Source organism: Phyllobates terribilis, unplaced genomic scaffold, assembly GCF_046119375.1.
Source record: "Phyllobates terribilis strain yellow unplaced genomic scaffold, ASM4611937v1 Scaffold_1__5_contigs__length_1240528914, whole genome shotgun sequence".
Lineage (NCBI taxonomy): Eukaryota > Metazoa > Chordata > Amphibia > Anura > Dendrobatidae > Phyllobates > Phyllobates terribilis.
The window spans coordinates 562,949,222-562,965,319 of NW_027362761.1; the positions used below are offsets into that span (position 1 = coordinate 562,949,222).

At 41.7% G+C, this 16,098-nt stretch overlaps 1 protein-coding gene across 1 annotated transcript in view; it reads left to right on the forward strand.

Moving 5' to 3' along the window:
• The window catches only part of HDHD2 (haloacid dehalogenase like hydrolase domain containing 2), a 41,510-nt gene that overhangs the window by 17,291 nt on the left and 8,121 nt on the right, over nt 1–16,098 (forward strand). The window contains exon 4 of the mRNA XM_073680567.1: nt 12,734–12,818. Within this exon, the coding sequence (XP_073536668.1) occupies nt 12,734–12,818 (85 nt within the window). The remainder of the gene's footprint in view (nt 1–12,733; nt 12,819–16,098) is intronic.

Below are 16,098 nucleotides of genomic sequence, written 5' to 3' on the forward strand. Positions count from 1 at the left end.
TCAGTAGGAGGGAATGGAAGAAGCCTGATAGAAAGTTCCTCATTCTCGCAAATGTAAATATCCATTTGATGAGTCGGAGGTTAGGAAAGGGCTCTTAAAATTGATGATCCTGTAGTTATAATCTCGAAGACCATCAGCTTTTCCTGTTGAAAATATAGGATCTTTTAAAGGATTCTATGTATAAAAGAGCTGATATAGACCTGGAGAAAAATTAGGAGGCATCTACTTCAGTGAGTCCTTATGTTTGGCTGAACCAGTTAACTGTTCATCTTCAAAATAAAACCTTTAAGGAAGAAATTTCGGGGTCAATTTCAACTCTACATAACGCTGTAACATAGTAACATAGTAACATAGTTTTTAAGGTTGAAGGAAGACTAAGTCCATCTAGTTCAACCCATAGCCTAACATGTTGATCCAGAGGAAGGCAAAAAAAACCCATGTGGCAAACACTAAGCTCCACATTGGGGGAAAAAATTCCTTCCCTACTCCATACGACAATCAGACTAGTTCCCTGGATCAACGCCCTATCAAGGAATCTAGTATATATAACCTGTAATATTATACTTTTCAAGAAAAGCATCCAGGCCCTTCTTAAATTTTAGTAGTAAATCACTTATTACAACATCATGCGGCAGAGAGCTCCATAGTCTCACTGCTCTTACAGTAAAGAATCCCTGTCTGTGATTATGATTAAACCTTCTTTCCTCCAGACGTAGAAGATGTCCCCTTGTCCCCGTCTCTCAGTAGTAAGGTCTTTGTACTGTCCCCTCATATACTTGTACATAGTAATAAGATCACCCCTAAGCCTTCGTTTTTCCACAGTAAATAACCCCAAGTGTAATAACCCGTCTTGGTATTGCAGACCCCCCAGTCCTCTAATAACCTTGGTCGCTCTTCTCTGCACCCGCTCTACTTCAGCTATGTCTTTCTTATACACCGGAGACCAGAACTGTACACAGTATTCTAAGTGTGGTCGCACTAATGACTTGTATAGAGGTAAAATTATGTTCTCCTCATGAGCATCTATGCCTCTTTTAATGCATCCCATTATTTTATTTGCCTTTGCAGCAGCTGCCTGACACTGGCCACTAAACGTGAGCTTGTCGTCCACGAATACACCCAGGTCATTTTCAGTGACAGTTTTGCCCAGTGTTTTACAATTAAGCATATAATTATACATTTTATTTCCTCTGCCCAAGTGCATTACCTTACATTTATCCCCATTAAAGCTCATTTGCCATTTATCAGCCCAAGCTTCTAGTTTACATAGATCCTCCTGTAATATAAAATTGTCCTCCTCTGTATTGATTACTCTGCCGAGTTTAGTGTAATCTGCAAATATTGAAATATTACTCTGTATGCCCCCTACAAGGTCATTAATAAATATGTTAAAAAGAAGGGGGCCCAATGCTGACCCCTGTGGTACCCCACTGTTAACTGAGACCCAGACAAAGCAAAGTCAGCAATGGCACCAGAGTTAAGGTAGAACATCTATATTCCTTCTCCCAAGTCTAGGAGAAGATCACAGCAAGCTGTTGGGCAAAAAGCACCATCAAGGCTACCATATAGATTATATGCCCCCCCCCACCAAGAAAATTTATACTAACAGACTTAAAGGAGTATTCCCATCTCCAAGATCCTTTCCCAATATGTAGTAGGTGTAATAATAATAATATTAGCAAATACCTCCAATTAGAAATGTAGTATAGTTTTCCGTTTTTTCGTTGTCTCTTTCCTCATGTGCAGGGCATTGCAGGACCTTAGGTATCCATGGTTACGGCCATCAGCAATGAGCTAACTCACTATATCAATGGTCGTAACCATGGATGCCGAAGGTCCTGCAATGCCTGCACATGAGATAAGTGACACAGAGAATCAGAAAAACCATACTACATTTCTAATTGTAGGTATTTGCTAATATTATTATTATTATTACACCTACAACATATTGGGATAGGATCTTGGAGATGGGAATACCCTTTTAAAGAGAACCTATCATCTTGGGAAACCTCGTAGGTTAAAAGAACAAATGTGAGACCATTTATCAGATACTTATCAAGTGGAAAATTAAAACATTTACCCATTAATTTACTGATAAAAGCTCTGGCCCTGTAAGAGAAGGCGCCTGAAGCCGGGACCGTCAGTTGTCTCTCTATTTGACAGCCATGTGAGAGTTCCTTCATTTGATCTGGGAAAAAACACTGTGTGGAGGAAAACTGTGAGAGTGCAGCACATAAACAACACAGGAGCATCCCTTACTACAGCCTGAATGTAGTTTGTCATGTATGCGGATCCCTGTATATTATAGAGCAGCAAAACATGTAAATCCTACAGTGGGTACGGAAAGTATTCAGACCCCTTTAAATTTTTCACTCTTTGTTTCATTGCAGCCATTTGCGAGCTCAAAGAACACTGGATTTTGGCTGTTGGAGCTGAAAAGAGGACATCGGTAAACCAGGGGAGGAGTCCTGAGGAGATAATTTGCATATTCCCACTGCATTTTGGGGTAAGTGAAGAGTCTCCGCGAGCTCAAAGAACACTGGATTTTGGCTGTTGGAGCTGAAAAGAGGACATCGGTAAACCAGGGGAGGAGTCCTGAGGAGATAATTTGCATATTCCCACTGCATTTTGGGGTAAGTGAAGAGTCTCCGCGAGCTCAAAGAACACTGGATTTTGGCTGTTGGAGCTGAAAAGAGGACATCGGTAAACCAGGGGAGGAGTCCTGAGGAGATAATTTGCATATTCCCACTGCATTTTGGGGTAAGTGAAGAGTCTCCGCGAGCTCAAAGAACACTGGATTTTGGCTGTTGGAGCTGAAAAGAGGACATCGGTAAACCAGGGGAGGAGTCCTGAGGAGATAATTTGCATATTCCCACTGCATTTTGGGGTAAGTGAAGAGTCTCCGCGAGCTCAAAGAACACTGGATTTTGGCTGTTGGAGCTGAAAAGAGGACATCGGTAAACCGCGCGCCGGTTTGAAGGCTTTTTTTTAAGCTTTTTTCACTGTTTTCAGAACATTAACAATAAGAACATGGAAGAGTCCAGGAGCCATTTGGTGAGCTGCATATCCTGCTACATGTTCACAGACTTGCCAGTGGAAAAGCCAAACTTCACATGCCAGAAATGCAAGCTTGTGTCCCTGTTGGAGGAAAAGTTGCGAAATCTAGAAGAGAGGTTAACTACCTTGAAAATCATTAAGGAAGGTGAAGAGTTCTTAGACAGAGCAGAATTATCTCTTCATGATTCAGAAAGAGAAGAAATTCGAACTGCACCTGACGAAACAGAGGAATGGAAGCATGTGACCCACAGAAGCAGGAGGATCGAGAGGCAGTCAGCACCCATACTGCTCAGGAACCAGTACCAGGCTCTCACGCAGGAGAACCATGAAGAAATACAGCAAAATAAGACTTTGCCAGCAATGAATAACCTTGTAAGCCCTCAGAATCCTCCTGGATGGAGAAAGAAGAATGTTGTGAAGAAAAAACGGAGAGTGGTGGTCATGGGGGATTCCCTGTTAAGAGGAACAGAGGCGACTATCTGCAGACCAGACATAACCTCAAGAGAAATGTGCTGTCTTCCAGGAACAAAAATTAAAGATGTGTCTGACAGGATATCAAGACTCTTCAGACCTACAGATCACTACCCATTCCTGCTAATACATGTGGGGACAAATGACACCGCAAGAAAGGACCTGGAAACCATCTGCAGTGACTTTGAAGACTTAGGCAAGAAAGTGAAAGAATTGGGAGCGCAGGTGGTCTTCTCATCCATCCTCCCAGTGGATGGCCATGGAACAAAGAGGTGGAATAAGATTCTACAAGTGAACAACTGGCTACGTCGATGGTGCCGTCAACAAGGATTTGGATTTCTGGATCACGGAATGAATTACCTATACGATGGACTACTTGCTAGAGATGGGGTGCACCTTACGAAGACTGGAAAACATGTATTTGGAAGTCGCCTTGCTACACTCATCAGAAGAGCTTTAAACTAGAACAATGTGGGAAGGGAAGCAAAAGGCCAGAAAAAGCCATACAGCTGACAAATACTATTGAGATCTCTGCTACTGGAAGTGGAAAGGAAGAACAAAGACAAAACAATTTAAATAATAAAAATATGGGAGGAAGAGAAACCAATCACAAACTAAAATGTTTTTATACAAATGCACAAAGCATGGGCAACAAACAAGGAGAATTGGAACTGCTAATGCAGGAAAAGGAATATGATGTCATTGGAATCACTGAAACTTGGTGGGACGATACACATGATTGGAATAAAAGGCTAAAAGGATACAACTTATTTGCAAGAAACAGACTTGATAAACGAGGAGGAGGTGTTGCATTGTATGTTAGAAAAGCGTATATCTGCACAGAGATTGAAGCTTCAGAGACTGGGAGTTCTGTGGAAACTGTTTGGGTAAGAATACAAGGAGAGAACAACGGAAAGGACACCATTGTAGGCATTTACTACAGGCCACCTGGGCAAGCTGAAGATATGGATGAACTCTTTATGTATCAAATGACCAAGTTCTCCCAAAAATATGACGTAGTGGTCATGGGAGATTTCAACTATCCAGACATTTGTTGGGAATCTCTCTCAAGTAAAACTAACAGGTCAAGCAAATTCTTATCCTCTCTTGCTGACATCTTTATCTTCCAAAAGGTAGGGGAGAAAACAAGGGGATCTGCTACTTTGGATCTAATCCTTATAAACAGGGAGGAAATGATTGAGGAGGTAAAGGTTGCTGGGACCCTAGGAGGCAGCGATCATGCTATTATAGAATTTTGGATAACTAGAGGAGGAAGACATGTGAAGACTGAAACTTCAAGGTTAGATTTTAGAAAGGCAGATTTTAAGAGACTCAGAAAGAGAATAGGAGGGATCCAATGGCTGGATGTCCTTAAGGACAAAAATGTCCAGGAAGGATGGGAAATTTTTAAAAATGAGATTCTCAAAGCACAATCGTTAACAATCCCGAAAAGTAGGAAGAATGGGAAGCATTTAAGGAAACCAGGATGGATGAACACAGAACTTAAACACATGCTAAAAAGAAAGAAAGAAATGTTTATTAAATGGAAAGAGGGAGGCATATCTAAAGAAGATTATAATGCAGTCTGCAGATCCTGCAGGGCACGTATCAGGTTAGCTAAAGCTGACAATGAATTAAGGCTTGCAAGAGATGTCAAAAGCAATAAAAAAGGATTTTGGGGGTATGTCAAAAGTAAAAGAAAAGTCAAAGATGCTATAGGATTTTTACAGGATGAAAATGGAGAAATGGTAAGAGAGGATGTTGAGAAGGCCGAACTTTTTAATTCCTATTTTGCATCTGTTTTCTCTCAGAAAGAAAATGTAACATCAACTGATCTTCACTGTCCTTTTAAAGGAATAGAGGAATCCAAGTTATCTGTAAACAGAAAGATTGTGAGGGAATATTTAGCTAACATAAATGAGTTCAAGTCTCCAGGTCCAGATGAATTACACCCCAGAGTACTGAAGGAGATCGTAGAAGAAATTTTAGAACCACTCTCCATAATCTTTGAAAATTCTTGGAGAACAGGAGAAGTCCCAGAAGACTGGAGAAGAGCAAATGTTGTTCCTATCTTCAAAAAGGGGAAGAAGGTGGACCCAGGGAACTATAGGCCGGTGAGTCTGACTTCTATACCAGGAAAGATCTTTGAACAAATTATTAAACAACATGTATGTAAGTACATGGATAAGAATGAAGTGATTAACCAGAGTCAGCATGGGTTTGTAACTAACAAGTCATGTCAGACTAACTTAATTTCCTTCTATGACAGAATCACTGACTGGGTGGATCAGGGAAATGCTGTAGATATAGTATATCTTGACTTCAGCAAAGCATTTGACAAAGTATCTCACACCATCCTTATTGAAAAAATGACCAAGTATGCAATGGACCAGGCAACTGTTAGGTGGATTCATAACTGGCTTAGTGATCGGACTCAAAGGGTGGTTGTAAATGGCTTCACATCCAGCTGGATGAATGTCTCAAGTGGGGTACCACAGGGCTCCGTCCTGGGACCTGTATTGTTCAACATCTTTATCAATGATTTAGATGAAGGAATTGAGGGTAAACTGATTAAATTTGCTGATGACACAAAGCTAGGAGGGATAGCTAATACTAGAGAAGAGAGAGAGAGGATTCAAAAAGACCTAAATAAACTGGAGCAGTGGGCAGCAACCAACAGAATGGTTTTTAACAGGGAAAAATGCAAAGTACTACATCTGGGCAATAAAAATGAAAAAAGCATATACAGAATGGGAGGAATAGAGCTAAGCAACAGTACATGTGAAAAAGACTTAGGTATACTAATAGACCATAGACTGAACATGAGTCAACAGTGTGATGCAGCAGCAAAAAAGGCAAATACAATTCTGGGATGTATTAACAGAAGCATACAGTCTAGATCACGTGAAGTCATTATCGGTCTTTACTCCTCTTTGGTCAGACCTCATCTGGAATACTGTGTACAGTTTTGGGCACCACATTTTAAAAAAGACATAGACAAACTGGAGCAAGTTCAGAGAAGAGCGACCAGAATGGTGACTGGTCTGCAAACCATGTCCTATGAGGAACGGTTGCAGGATTTGGGAATGTTTAGCTTGCAAAAAAGAAGACTGAGAGGAGACTTAATAGCTGTCTACAAATATGTCAAGGGCTGTCACATTGTAGAAGGATCATCTTTATTCTCATTTGCACAAGGAAAGACTAGAAGCAATGGGATGAAACTAAATGGGAGAAGACACAGATTAGATATTAGAAAAAACTTTTTGACAGTTAGGGTGATTAATGAGTGGAACAGGCTGCCACGAGAGGTGGTGAGTTCCCCTTCAATGGACGTCTTCAAACAGAGGCTGGACAGACATCTGTCTGAGATGATCTAGTGAATCCTGCTTTGAGCAGGGGGTTGGACCAGATGACCCAGGAGGTCCCTTCCAACTCTACCATTCTATGATTCTATGAATTCTAAAAAGTTCATTTTTTTTCTCATTAAAGTACACTCTGCACCCCATCTTGACTGAAAAAAACCCAGAAATGTAGAAATTTTTGCAAATTTATTAAAAAAGAAAAACTGAAATATCACATGGTCATAAGTATTCAGACCCTTTGCTCAGTATTGAGTAGAAGCCCCCTTTTGAGCTAGTACAGCCATGAGTCTTCTTGGGAATGATGCAACAAGTTTTTCACACCTGGATTCTGGGATCCTCTGCCATTCTTCTTTGCAGATCCTCTCCAGTTCCATCAGGTTGGATGGTGAACGTTGTGGACAGCCATTTTCAGGTCTCTCCAGAGATGCTCAATTGGGTTTAGGTCAGGGCTCTGGCTGGGCCAGTCAAGAATGGTCACAGAGTTGTTCTGAAGCCACTCTTTTGTTATTTTAGCTGTGTGCTTAGGGTCATTGTCTTGTTGTAAGGTGAACCTTCGGCCAAGTCTGAGGTCCAGAGCACTCTGGCAGAGGTTTTTATCCAGGATATCTCTGTACTTGGCCGCATTAATGTTTCCTTCAATTGCAACCAGTCGTCCTGTCCCTGCAGCTGAAAAGCACACCCATAGCATGATGCTGCCACCACCATGTTTCACTGTTAGGATTGTATTGGGCAGGTGATGAGCAGTGCCTGGTTTTCTCCACACATACCGCTTAGAATTATCACCAAAAAGTTCTATCTTCGTCTCATCAGACCAGAGAATCTTATTTCTCATAGTCTGGGAGTCCTTCATGTGTTTTTGAGCAAACTCGATGCGGGCTTTCATACTGTATGTCTTGCACTGTGGAGAGGCTTCCATTGGGCCACTCTGCCATAAAGGCCCGACTGGTGGAGGGCTGCAGTGATAGTTGACTTTGTGGAACTTTCTCCCATATTCCTACTGCATCTCTGGAGCTCAGCCACACTGATCTTGGGGTTCTTCTTTACCTCTCTAACCAAGGCTCTTCTCCCACGATTGTTCAGTTTGGCTAGCAAACTTCTTTCATTTAAGGATTATGGAGGCCATTGTGCTCTTAGGAACCTTGAGTAATGCAGAAATCCTTTTGTAACCTTGTCCAGATCTGTGCCTTTCCACAATTCTGTCTCTGAGCTCCTTGGGCAGTTCCTTTGAGCTCATGATTCTCATTTGTTCTGACATGCACTGTGAGCTGTGAGGTCTTATATAGACAGGTGTGTGCCTTTCTAAATCAAGTACTATCAGTTTAATTAAACACAGCTGGACTCCAATAAAGGAGTAGAAGCATCTCAAGGAGGATCACAAGGAAATGGACAGCATGTGACTTAAATATGATTGTCTGAGCAAAGGGTCTGAATACTTAGGACCATGTGATATTTCAGTTTTTCTTTTTTAATTTGCAAAAATTTCAACATTTCTGAGTTTTTTTTCAGTCAAGATGGGGTGCAGTGTGTACTTTAATGAGAAAAAAAATGAACTTTTTAGAATTTACCAAATGGCTGCAATGAAACAAAGAGTGAAAAATTTAAAGGGGTCTGAATACTTTCTGTACCCACTGTACATTCTCTTAACTGTAGGGTTTGGCTACTGCTGTCTTTGTACAGCTTGTAGTAAGAGACTTAGAATAACGGCTTACAAGCGACTCAGATTTACCCTTTACATGCAGGTGTCCTGCTTTTAGCAGATTAACCCTTTAGAAGCAGCTATGTCCTCTTCTTACTTTTGCTGGTTTGCGGACTATACAGCGACATCTTCTTATGTGTCTGATGCTTAACCATATTCATTTAGAAGTAAAGTTAAGGCTTCTGGTTGAAGGGGAATAATAATGTTCACCTGATTTGTGTTTCTCTTCTTCAGTGACCATTGGGATATATTTGTGAAATGATTCACCATGTTTGTGAAAGAGTTTGGGTGGTGAATTTATGAGAAAAAAGAGGCAAATTGGTTTCCCATTGTATTCAATGGACCAGCGACTCAACAAAACAACCAAATTGAACAGTTCACCCTAAATCTTGCAGATCGAAGCAGAAGGCTCCATCTCTCATTCAGATGCTGTGAAGAATCTGCTTCCACTGTCACAATTGGTACATCACAGAGAATAGAATCCCACCACATTTTGAGCTTACTGTTGCCATAATTTATACAGTGTCTTGCGAAAGTATTCACCCCCCTTGACTTTTTACCTATTTTGTTACAACTTGTGTTTTTGTAATCCGATTTGTATGTGATGCATCAGAACTACATAGTCTAAGTTGGTGAAGTGAATAAAATATAGGCATAAATTAAATTTATGGGATCAATTAACTAAAATTGGCACGAGCATATGTATTTATCCCTTTGGAGATGAAGCCCCTACAAATTTCTGGTGCAAGCAATTGCCTTCATAAGTCACATGCTTGGTGAAAGGAAATCCACCTGTGTGCAATCTAAGTGTCACATGGTCTGTCAGTATACACATTGGTGTGAAAAACTGTTTGCCCGCTTCCTGATTTCTTTTTGCGTGTTTGTCACACTTAAATGTTTCAGATCACAAAACAAATTTAAATATAAGACAAAGATAACACAAGTAAATACAAAATGCAGTTTTTAAATGAAGGTCTTTATTATTAAGGGAAAAAGAAATCCAAACCTACAGGGCCCTGTGTGAAAAAGTGATTGCCCCCTAAACCTAATAACTGATTAGGCCGCCCTTAGCAGCAACAACTGCAATCAAGCGTTTGCGATAACAGGCAATGAGTCTTTTACAATGTTCTGGAGGAATTTTGGCCACTCATCTTTGCAAAATTGTTGTAATTCAACCACATTGGAGGGTTTCCGAGCATGAACCGCCTTTTTAAGGTCATGCCACAGCATCTCAATCGGATTAAGGTCAGGACTTTGACTAGGCCACTCCAAAGTCTTGATTTTGTTTTTCTTAAGCCATTCAGAGGTGGACTTGCTGGTGTGTTTTGGATCATTGTCCTGCTGCATAGCCCAAGTGCGCTTCAGATTGAGGTCACGAACAGATGGCTGGACATTCTCCTTCAGGATTTTTTGGTAGACAGCAGAATTCATGGTTCCATTTACCACAGCAAGTCTTCCAGGTTCTGAAGCAACAAAACAGCCCCAGACCATCACACTACCACCACCATATTTTACTGTTGGTATGATGTTCCTTTTCTGAAATGCTGTTACTTTTACTCCAGATGTAATGGGACATACACCTTCCAAAAGTTAAACTTTTGTCTTGTCATTCCACAGAGTATTCTCCCAAAAGTCTTGCCGATCATCAAGATGTTTTCTGACAAAACTGAGATGTGTCTTTATGTTCTTTTTGCTTAGAGGCTTCAGAGGCGTTCCCTGCGCATGTCTGGAAGTTCAGATGATGGCTTCCGGTCATGCGCAGTGCGCCTCTGAAGCCGGAAAGCGTACGCCTGGCTTCAGAGATGCAGTGACGGACTGGAATGAGCGGTTTGCCTGCGCCGATATACATGAGTGGTGATTATGCTGCTAGTGCAAATTATATTATCACGCCCACAGGGGCATGACAACATAAAAAGAGGGCTGACTAGTCTGGGAAACTAACGCCCCATCGACTAGTCAAAGCCCTAATTAGCATAGGGAAAGCGGAGGTTATAAATGTTTTTTTTAAAGCATTTATTTAACTGAATTATGTTATACAGGGCTGGTTAGGGAGGGGGTATAATCACAAATAGCTGAATACTGATGGATTGGAGGGCATTGGGGACCTGACAGGTTCCTTTGAACTGAGGCAAGTGAGACCTGCAGTTCTTTTGGATGTTGTTGTGGGGTCTTTTGTGACCTCTTGGATGAGTTATCACTGCGCTCTTGGGGTAAGTCAGCCAGCCACTCATGTTTTCGTCATTTATGGATAATGGCTCTCATTGTGGTTCGCTGGAGTCCCAAAGCTTTAGAAATGGTTTTATAACCTTTTCCAGACTGATAGATCTCAATTACTTTGTTTTTCATTTGTTCCTGTATTTCTTTGGATCGCAGGATGATGTCTAGCTTTTGAAGATCTTTTGGTCTACTTCAGTTTGTCAGGGAGGTCCTATTTAAGTGATTTCTTGATTGAGAACAGGTGTGGCCGTAATCAGGCCTGTGTGTGGCTAGGGGAATTGAACTCAGCTTCCCAAAGATGTGATAAACACAGTTAATTTATGTGTTAAGGGGGGTCAATTACTTTTTCACACAGGACCCTGTAGGTTTGGATTTATTTTTCCCTTAATAATAAAGACCTTCATTTAATAACTGCTTTTTGTGTTTACTTGTGTTATTTTTGTCTAATATTTAAATTTTGTTTTGTGATTTGAAACATTTAGATATGACAGTAATGCAAAAGAATAAGAAATCAGAAAGCGGGCAAACACTCTTATCCAAGTACTTACATACATGCTGTTTAATAATTTGTTCAAAGATCTTTCCTTGTTCCTTTTAATAAAGGGGAATTGTCTTACACCAATAATTTGTAATACTTACGGTATTCCACATTCATTTCTAAATTATTTTAATAAAGAATTCCATTGACACGGGTGCGTCCGATACCTGCATATTCTCCAACTCATCATCCGTGTTACCATTACTATCATTGTGAGGGGCCGGATGTTTCACACTGGAATCGAGGGGCTGGATTTTATACACCGGGGGGCTGGGAGTTATACACTGGGGGGCGTGAGGCTGGATGTTATACACTGGGGGCGAGGGGCCGGGTGTTATACACTGTGGGTGAGGGGCCGGGTGTTATATACTGGGGGGCGTGAGGCTGGATGTTATACACTGGGGGTGAGGGGCCGGGTGTTATACACTGGGGGCGAGGGGGCCGGGTGTTATACACTGGGGGGCGTGAGGCTGGATGTTATACACCGGGGGCGAGGGGCCGGGTGTTATACACTGGGGGGCGTGAGGCTGGATGTTATACACCGGGGGCGAGGGGTCCGGTTGTTATACACTGGGGGCGAAAGGCCGGATGTTATACAACGGGGGGGCCAGATGTTATACATAGAGGGCGTGGAGCTGGATGTTATACACCGGGGGTGAGGGGCCGGATGTTATACGCCGGGGGCCGGATGTTATACACCGGGTTGTAAGAGGCCAGATAATATGTACCGAGGGCAATGGGTCCGGATGTTATAAATCGGCGGTGATGGGGCTGGATGTACAGCGGGGGCGATGGAGCTGGTCATAAAAAATCATTGTTCCCGGCAGAGTATTGTCCTATTTAAACATTATGTGCTGCTGAGACCAGTGATATGCTATTCACACAGAGGAATCCTCCTGTACATGGAAGTTCAGTCATCATGAACAAGCTATTAAATGAGCGCTGATCATGTTCTGTGCAGCAGATCGATGGCTCATTTATCGGCGGCCGGTCGGCACCATTAGTCACGATCCACCTTCTCCCATCAGTATATTTTGACCCTGCTGATGCGCAGCGGAAAAAAAATGCAGCCAAATCGGAATCAAAAAAATATCACTGCAGATTTTGTTGCAAAAAAAAATACATCACATTTAAAAATAAACAGGAAAAAATGGGAAGCAGAAAGGAAAGGGTTACAGCAAGTTGCTCGCATCCGAGAGCCGGCGATGCAATGTCTGACGTATAGATATAGAGGACAGGGATTTTAATACCGGTGCGAGAATTAAAGGTTTTGCATTGATGAGAATTTCCTCCTTGGGCTTTGTATTGAAGCATGACTAAATTATAGACGCCACGTAGAATTCAATTACTGCCGAGTCTTCCGGCTGTGACCTCTCTCTTCTCCGCTCGCAGGAATCGCCACCGACAGTCCCAACGCGGTGCTGATAGGATTAGCTCCAGAACACTTCAACTACCCGCGCATGAATCGGGCCTTCAGGTGAGTCCTGGCCTGATTGCGCTTTACGGCTCGTGTAATTGGCTGGTTACTTCTTAACCGACGGATTAGTCCTCCCTGCTCCGGAGGGACTCGCTAACCCGCCAAAGTCTGCTCCATCCACGCGGCGACTTTAATAACGAGCCCACACAAAGGCGTGCCCGGCCCGTGCCCCAATTACCTGTCAGCCGTAGACTTCTGACAGCAGACGGATGGCGCCGATGTTACTAACCAGTCCGAGCCTTATAAAAATCATTGTTTATCTGTTGGACAACCCCTATAATGTTCTGGTGCCGGGAACAGCGGCCTCCTGCACGTGATCCATACATGACATCTGCCTGGTCTAGTAAAATACTGCAGTGGCTGAAATGTGGAGCAAATCACAAAGTGTGAACAGGCCCCGAGGCGAGCACAGGAGTGTAAAGATGGACGGAGCGCCTCGTAGCGGAGCTATTATCAGCCTTGGTAATTAGAGACACTTATAGCTACTTTATAAAATTGCTGCTTTGACGGCTGAAACGTTTACATTTTATTTTAAACTATGGAAGAGATTTTTTTTGCGTCTTTTATTATTCAATGTGAGGAAAAATGTACTATTCTGGAAAACGTTATTCTTTATTTTGGAAAGAAAAGTCAATTTTATAGATTTTATCAATCATCTATTCATCCATCTAAATCTACTCATCTATAAGTCTACTTACAGTGGTGGCCAAAAGTATTGGCACCCCTGCAATTCTGTCAGATAATACTCAGTTTCTTCCTGAAAATGATTGCAATCACAAATTCTTTGGTATTATTATCTTCATTTAATTTGTCTTCAATGAAAAAACACAAAAAGAATTGTCCTAAAGCCAAATTGGATACAATTCCACACCAAACCTAAAAAAGGGGGTGGACAAAAGTATTGGCACCCTTTGAAAAATCATGTGATGCTTCTCTAATTCGTGTAATTAACAGCACCTGTAACTTACCTGTGGCTCCTAACAGGTGTTGGCAATAACTAAATCACACTTGCAGCCAGTTAACATGGATTAAAGTTGACTCAACCTCTATCCTGTGTCCTTGTGTGTACCACATTGAGCATGGAGAAAAGAAAGAAGACCAAAGAACTGTCTGAGGACTTGAGAAACCAAATTGTGAGGAAGCATGAGCAATCTCAAGGCTACAAGTCCATCTCCAAAGACCTGAATGTTCCTGTGTCTTCCGTGCGCAGTGTCATCAAGAAGTTTAAAGCCCATGGCACTGTGGCTAACCTCCCTAGATGTGGACGGAAAAGAAAAATTGACGAGAGATTTCAACGCAAGATTGTGCGGATGGTGGATAAAGAACCTCGACTAACATCCAAACAAGTTCAAGCTGCCCTGCAGTCCGAGGGTACAACAGTGTCAACCCGTACTATCCGTCGGCGTCTGAATGAAAAGGGACTGTATGGTAGGATACCCAGGAAGACCCCACTTCTTACCCCGAGACATAAAAAAGCCAGGCTGGAGTTTGCCAAAACTTACCTGAGAAAGCCTAAAACGTTTTGGAAGAATGTTCTCTGGTCAGATGAGACATAAGTAGAGCTTTTTGGGAAAAAGCATCAACAAAGAGTGTACAGGAAAAAAAAAAAGGCATTCAAAGAAAAGAACACGGTCCCTACAGTCAAACATGGCGGAGGTTCCCTGATGTTTTGGGGTTGCTTTGCTGCCTCTGGCACTGGACTGCTTGACCGTGTGCATGGCATTATGAAGTCTGAAGACTACCAACAAATTTTGCAGCATAATGTAGGGCCCAGTGTGAGAAAGCTGGGTCTCCCTCAGAGGTCATGGGTCTTCCAGCAGGACAATGAACCAAAACACACTTCCAAAAGCACTATAAAATGGTTTGAGAGAAAGCACTGGAGACTTCTAAGGTGGCCAGCAATGAGTCCAGACCTGAATCCCATAGAACACCTGTGGAGACATCTCAAAATGGCAGTTTGGAGAAGGCACCCTTCAAATATCAGGGACCTGGAGCAGTTTGCCAAAGAAGAATGGTCTACAATTCCAGCAGAGCATTGTAAGAAACTCATTGATGGTTACCGGAAGCGGTTGTTCGCAGTTATTTTGGCTAAAGGTTGTGCAACCAAGTATTAGGCTGAGGGTGCCAATACTTTTGTCTGGCCCATTTTTGGAGTTTTGTGTGAAATGATCAATGATTTGATTTTTGCTTCATTCTCTTTTGTGTTTTTTCCTTGCAAGCAAATTAAGTGAAGAGAATAATACCAAAGAATTTGTGATTGCAATCATTTTCAGGAAGAAACTGAGTATTATCTGACAGAATTGCAGGGGTGCCAATACTTTTGGCCAGCACTGTATATATTATCTATCTATTATCTATCTAATATCTATCTACAAGTGAAACCAGAAGTTTACATACACTATATATAAAGACACATATTCATGTTTTTCTGAATATCTGACATGAAATCAGAATAAACCTTTCCCTTTTTAGGTCAGTTAGGATTACCATAATTTTTAATATTTGCCAAATGCCAGAATAATGAGAGAGAGAGAGAGAGAGAATGTTTTAAGACATTTTTATTACTTACTGCAAAGTCAAAAGTTTATATATACTAAGATTACTATGCATTTAAACAATTCTGGACTGCCCATATGATGATGTAATGTGTTTGGAAGCTTCTGATAGTTTTTTTGGCAACATCTGAGTTAATTAGAGACACACCTGTGGATGTATTTTAATGTTCACCTGAAACACACTGCTTCTTTGTGTTGCATCATAGGAAAGTCTAAAGAAATCAGCCAAGATATCAGGAAGAGAGTTGTGGACTTGCACAAGTCTGGCTCATCCTTGGGTACAATTTCATGATCCCTGAAGGTGCCTCGTTCATCTGTACGAACAATTAAGCCATCATACCGCTCAGGAGACGGGTTCTATGTCCCAGAGATGAACGTGTTTTGGTCCAACATGTGCATATCAACCCAAGGATAAAGACCTTGTGAAGATGATGGGGGAAGCTGGTAAGATTGTGTCAAGATCCACAGTGAAACGAGTACTGTATCAACATGGGCTAAAAGGCCACTCTGCCAGGAAGAAGCCATTACTCCAAAAGAAACATAAAAAAGCCATATTAATGTTTGTACACAGGTAAAAAGACCTTAATTTTTGGAGACATGTCTTGTGGTCTGATGAAACTAAAATTTTACTTTTTGGGCATAATGACCATCGTTACATTTGGAGGAAAAAGGGAGAATCTTGGAAACCTAAGAACACCATCCCAACTGTGAAACACAGGGGTGGC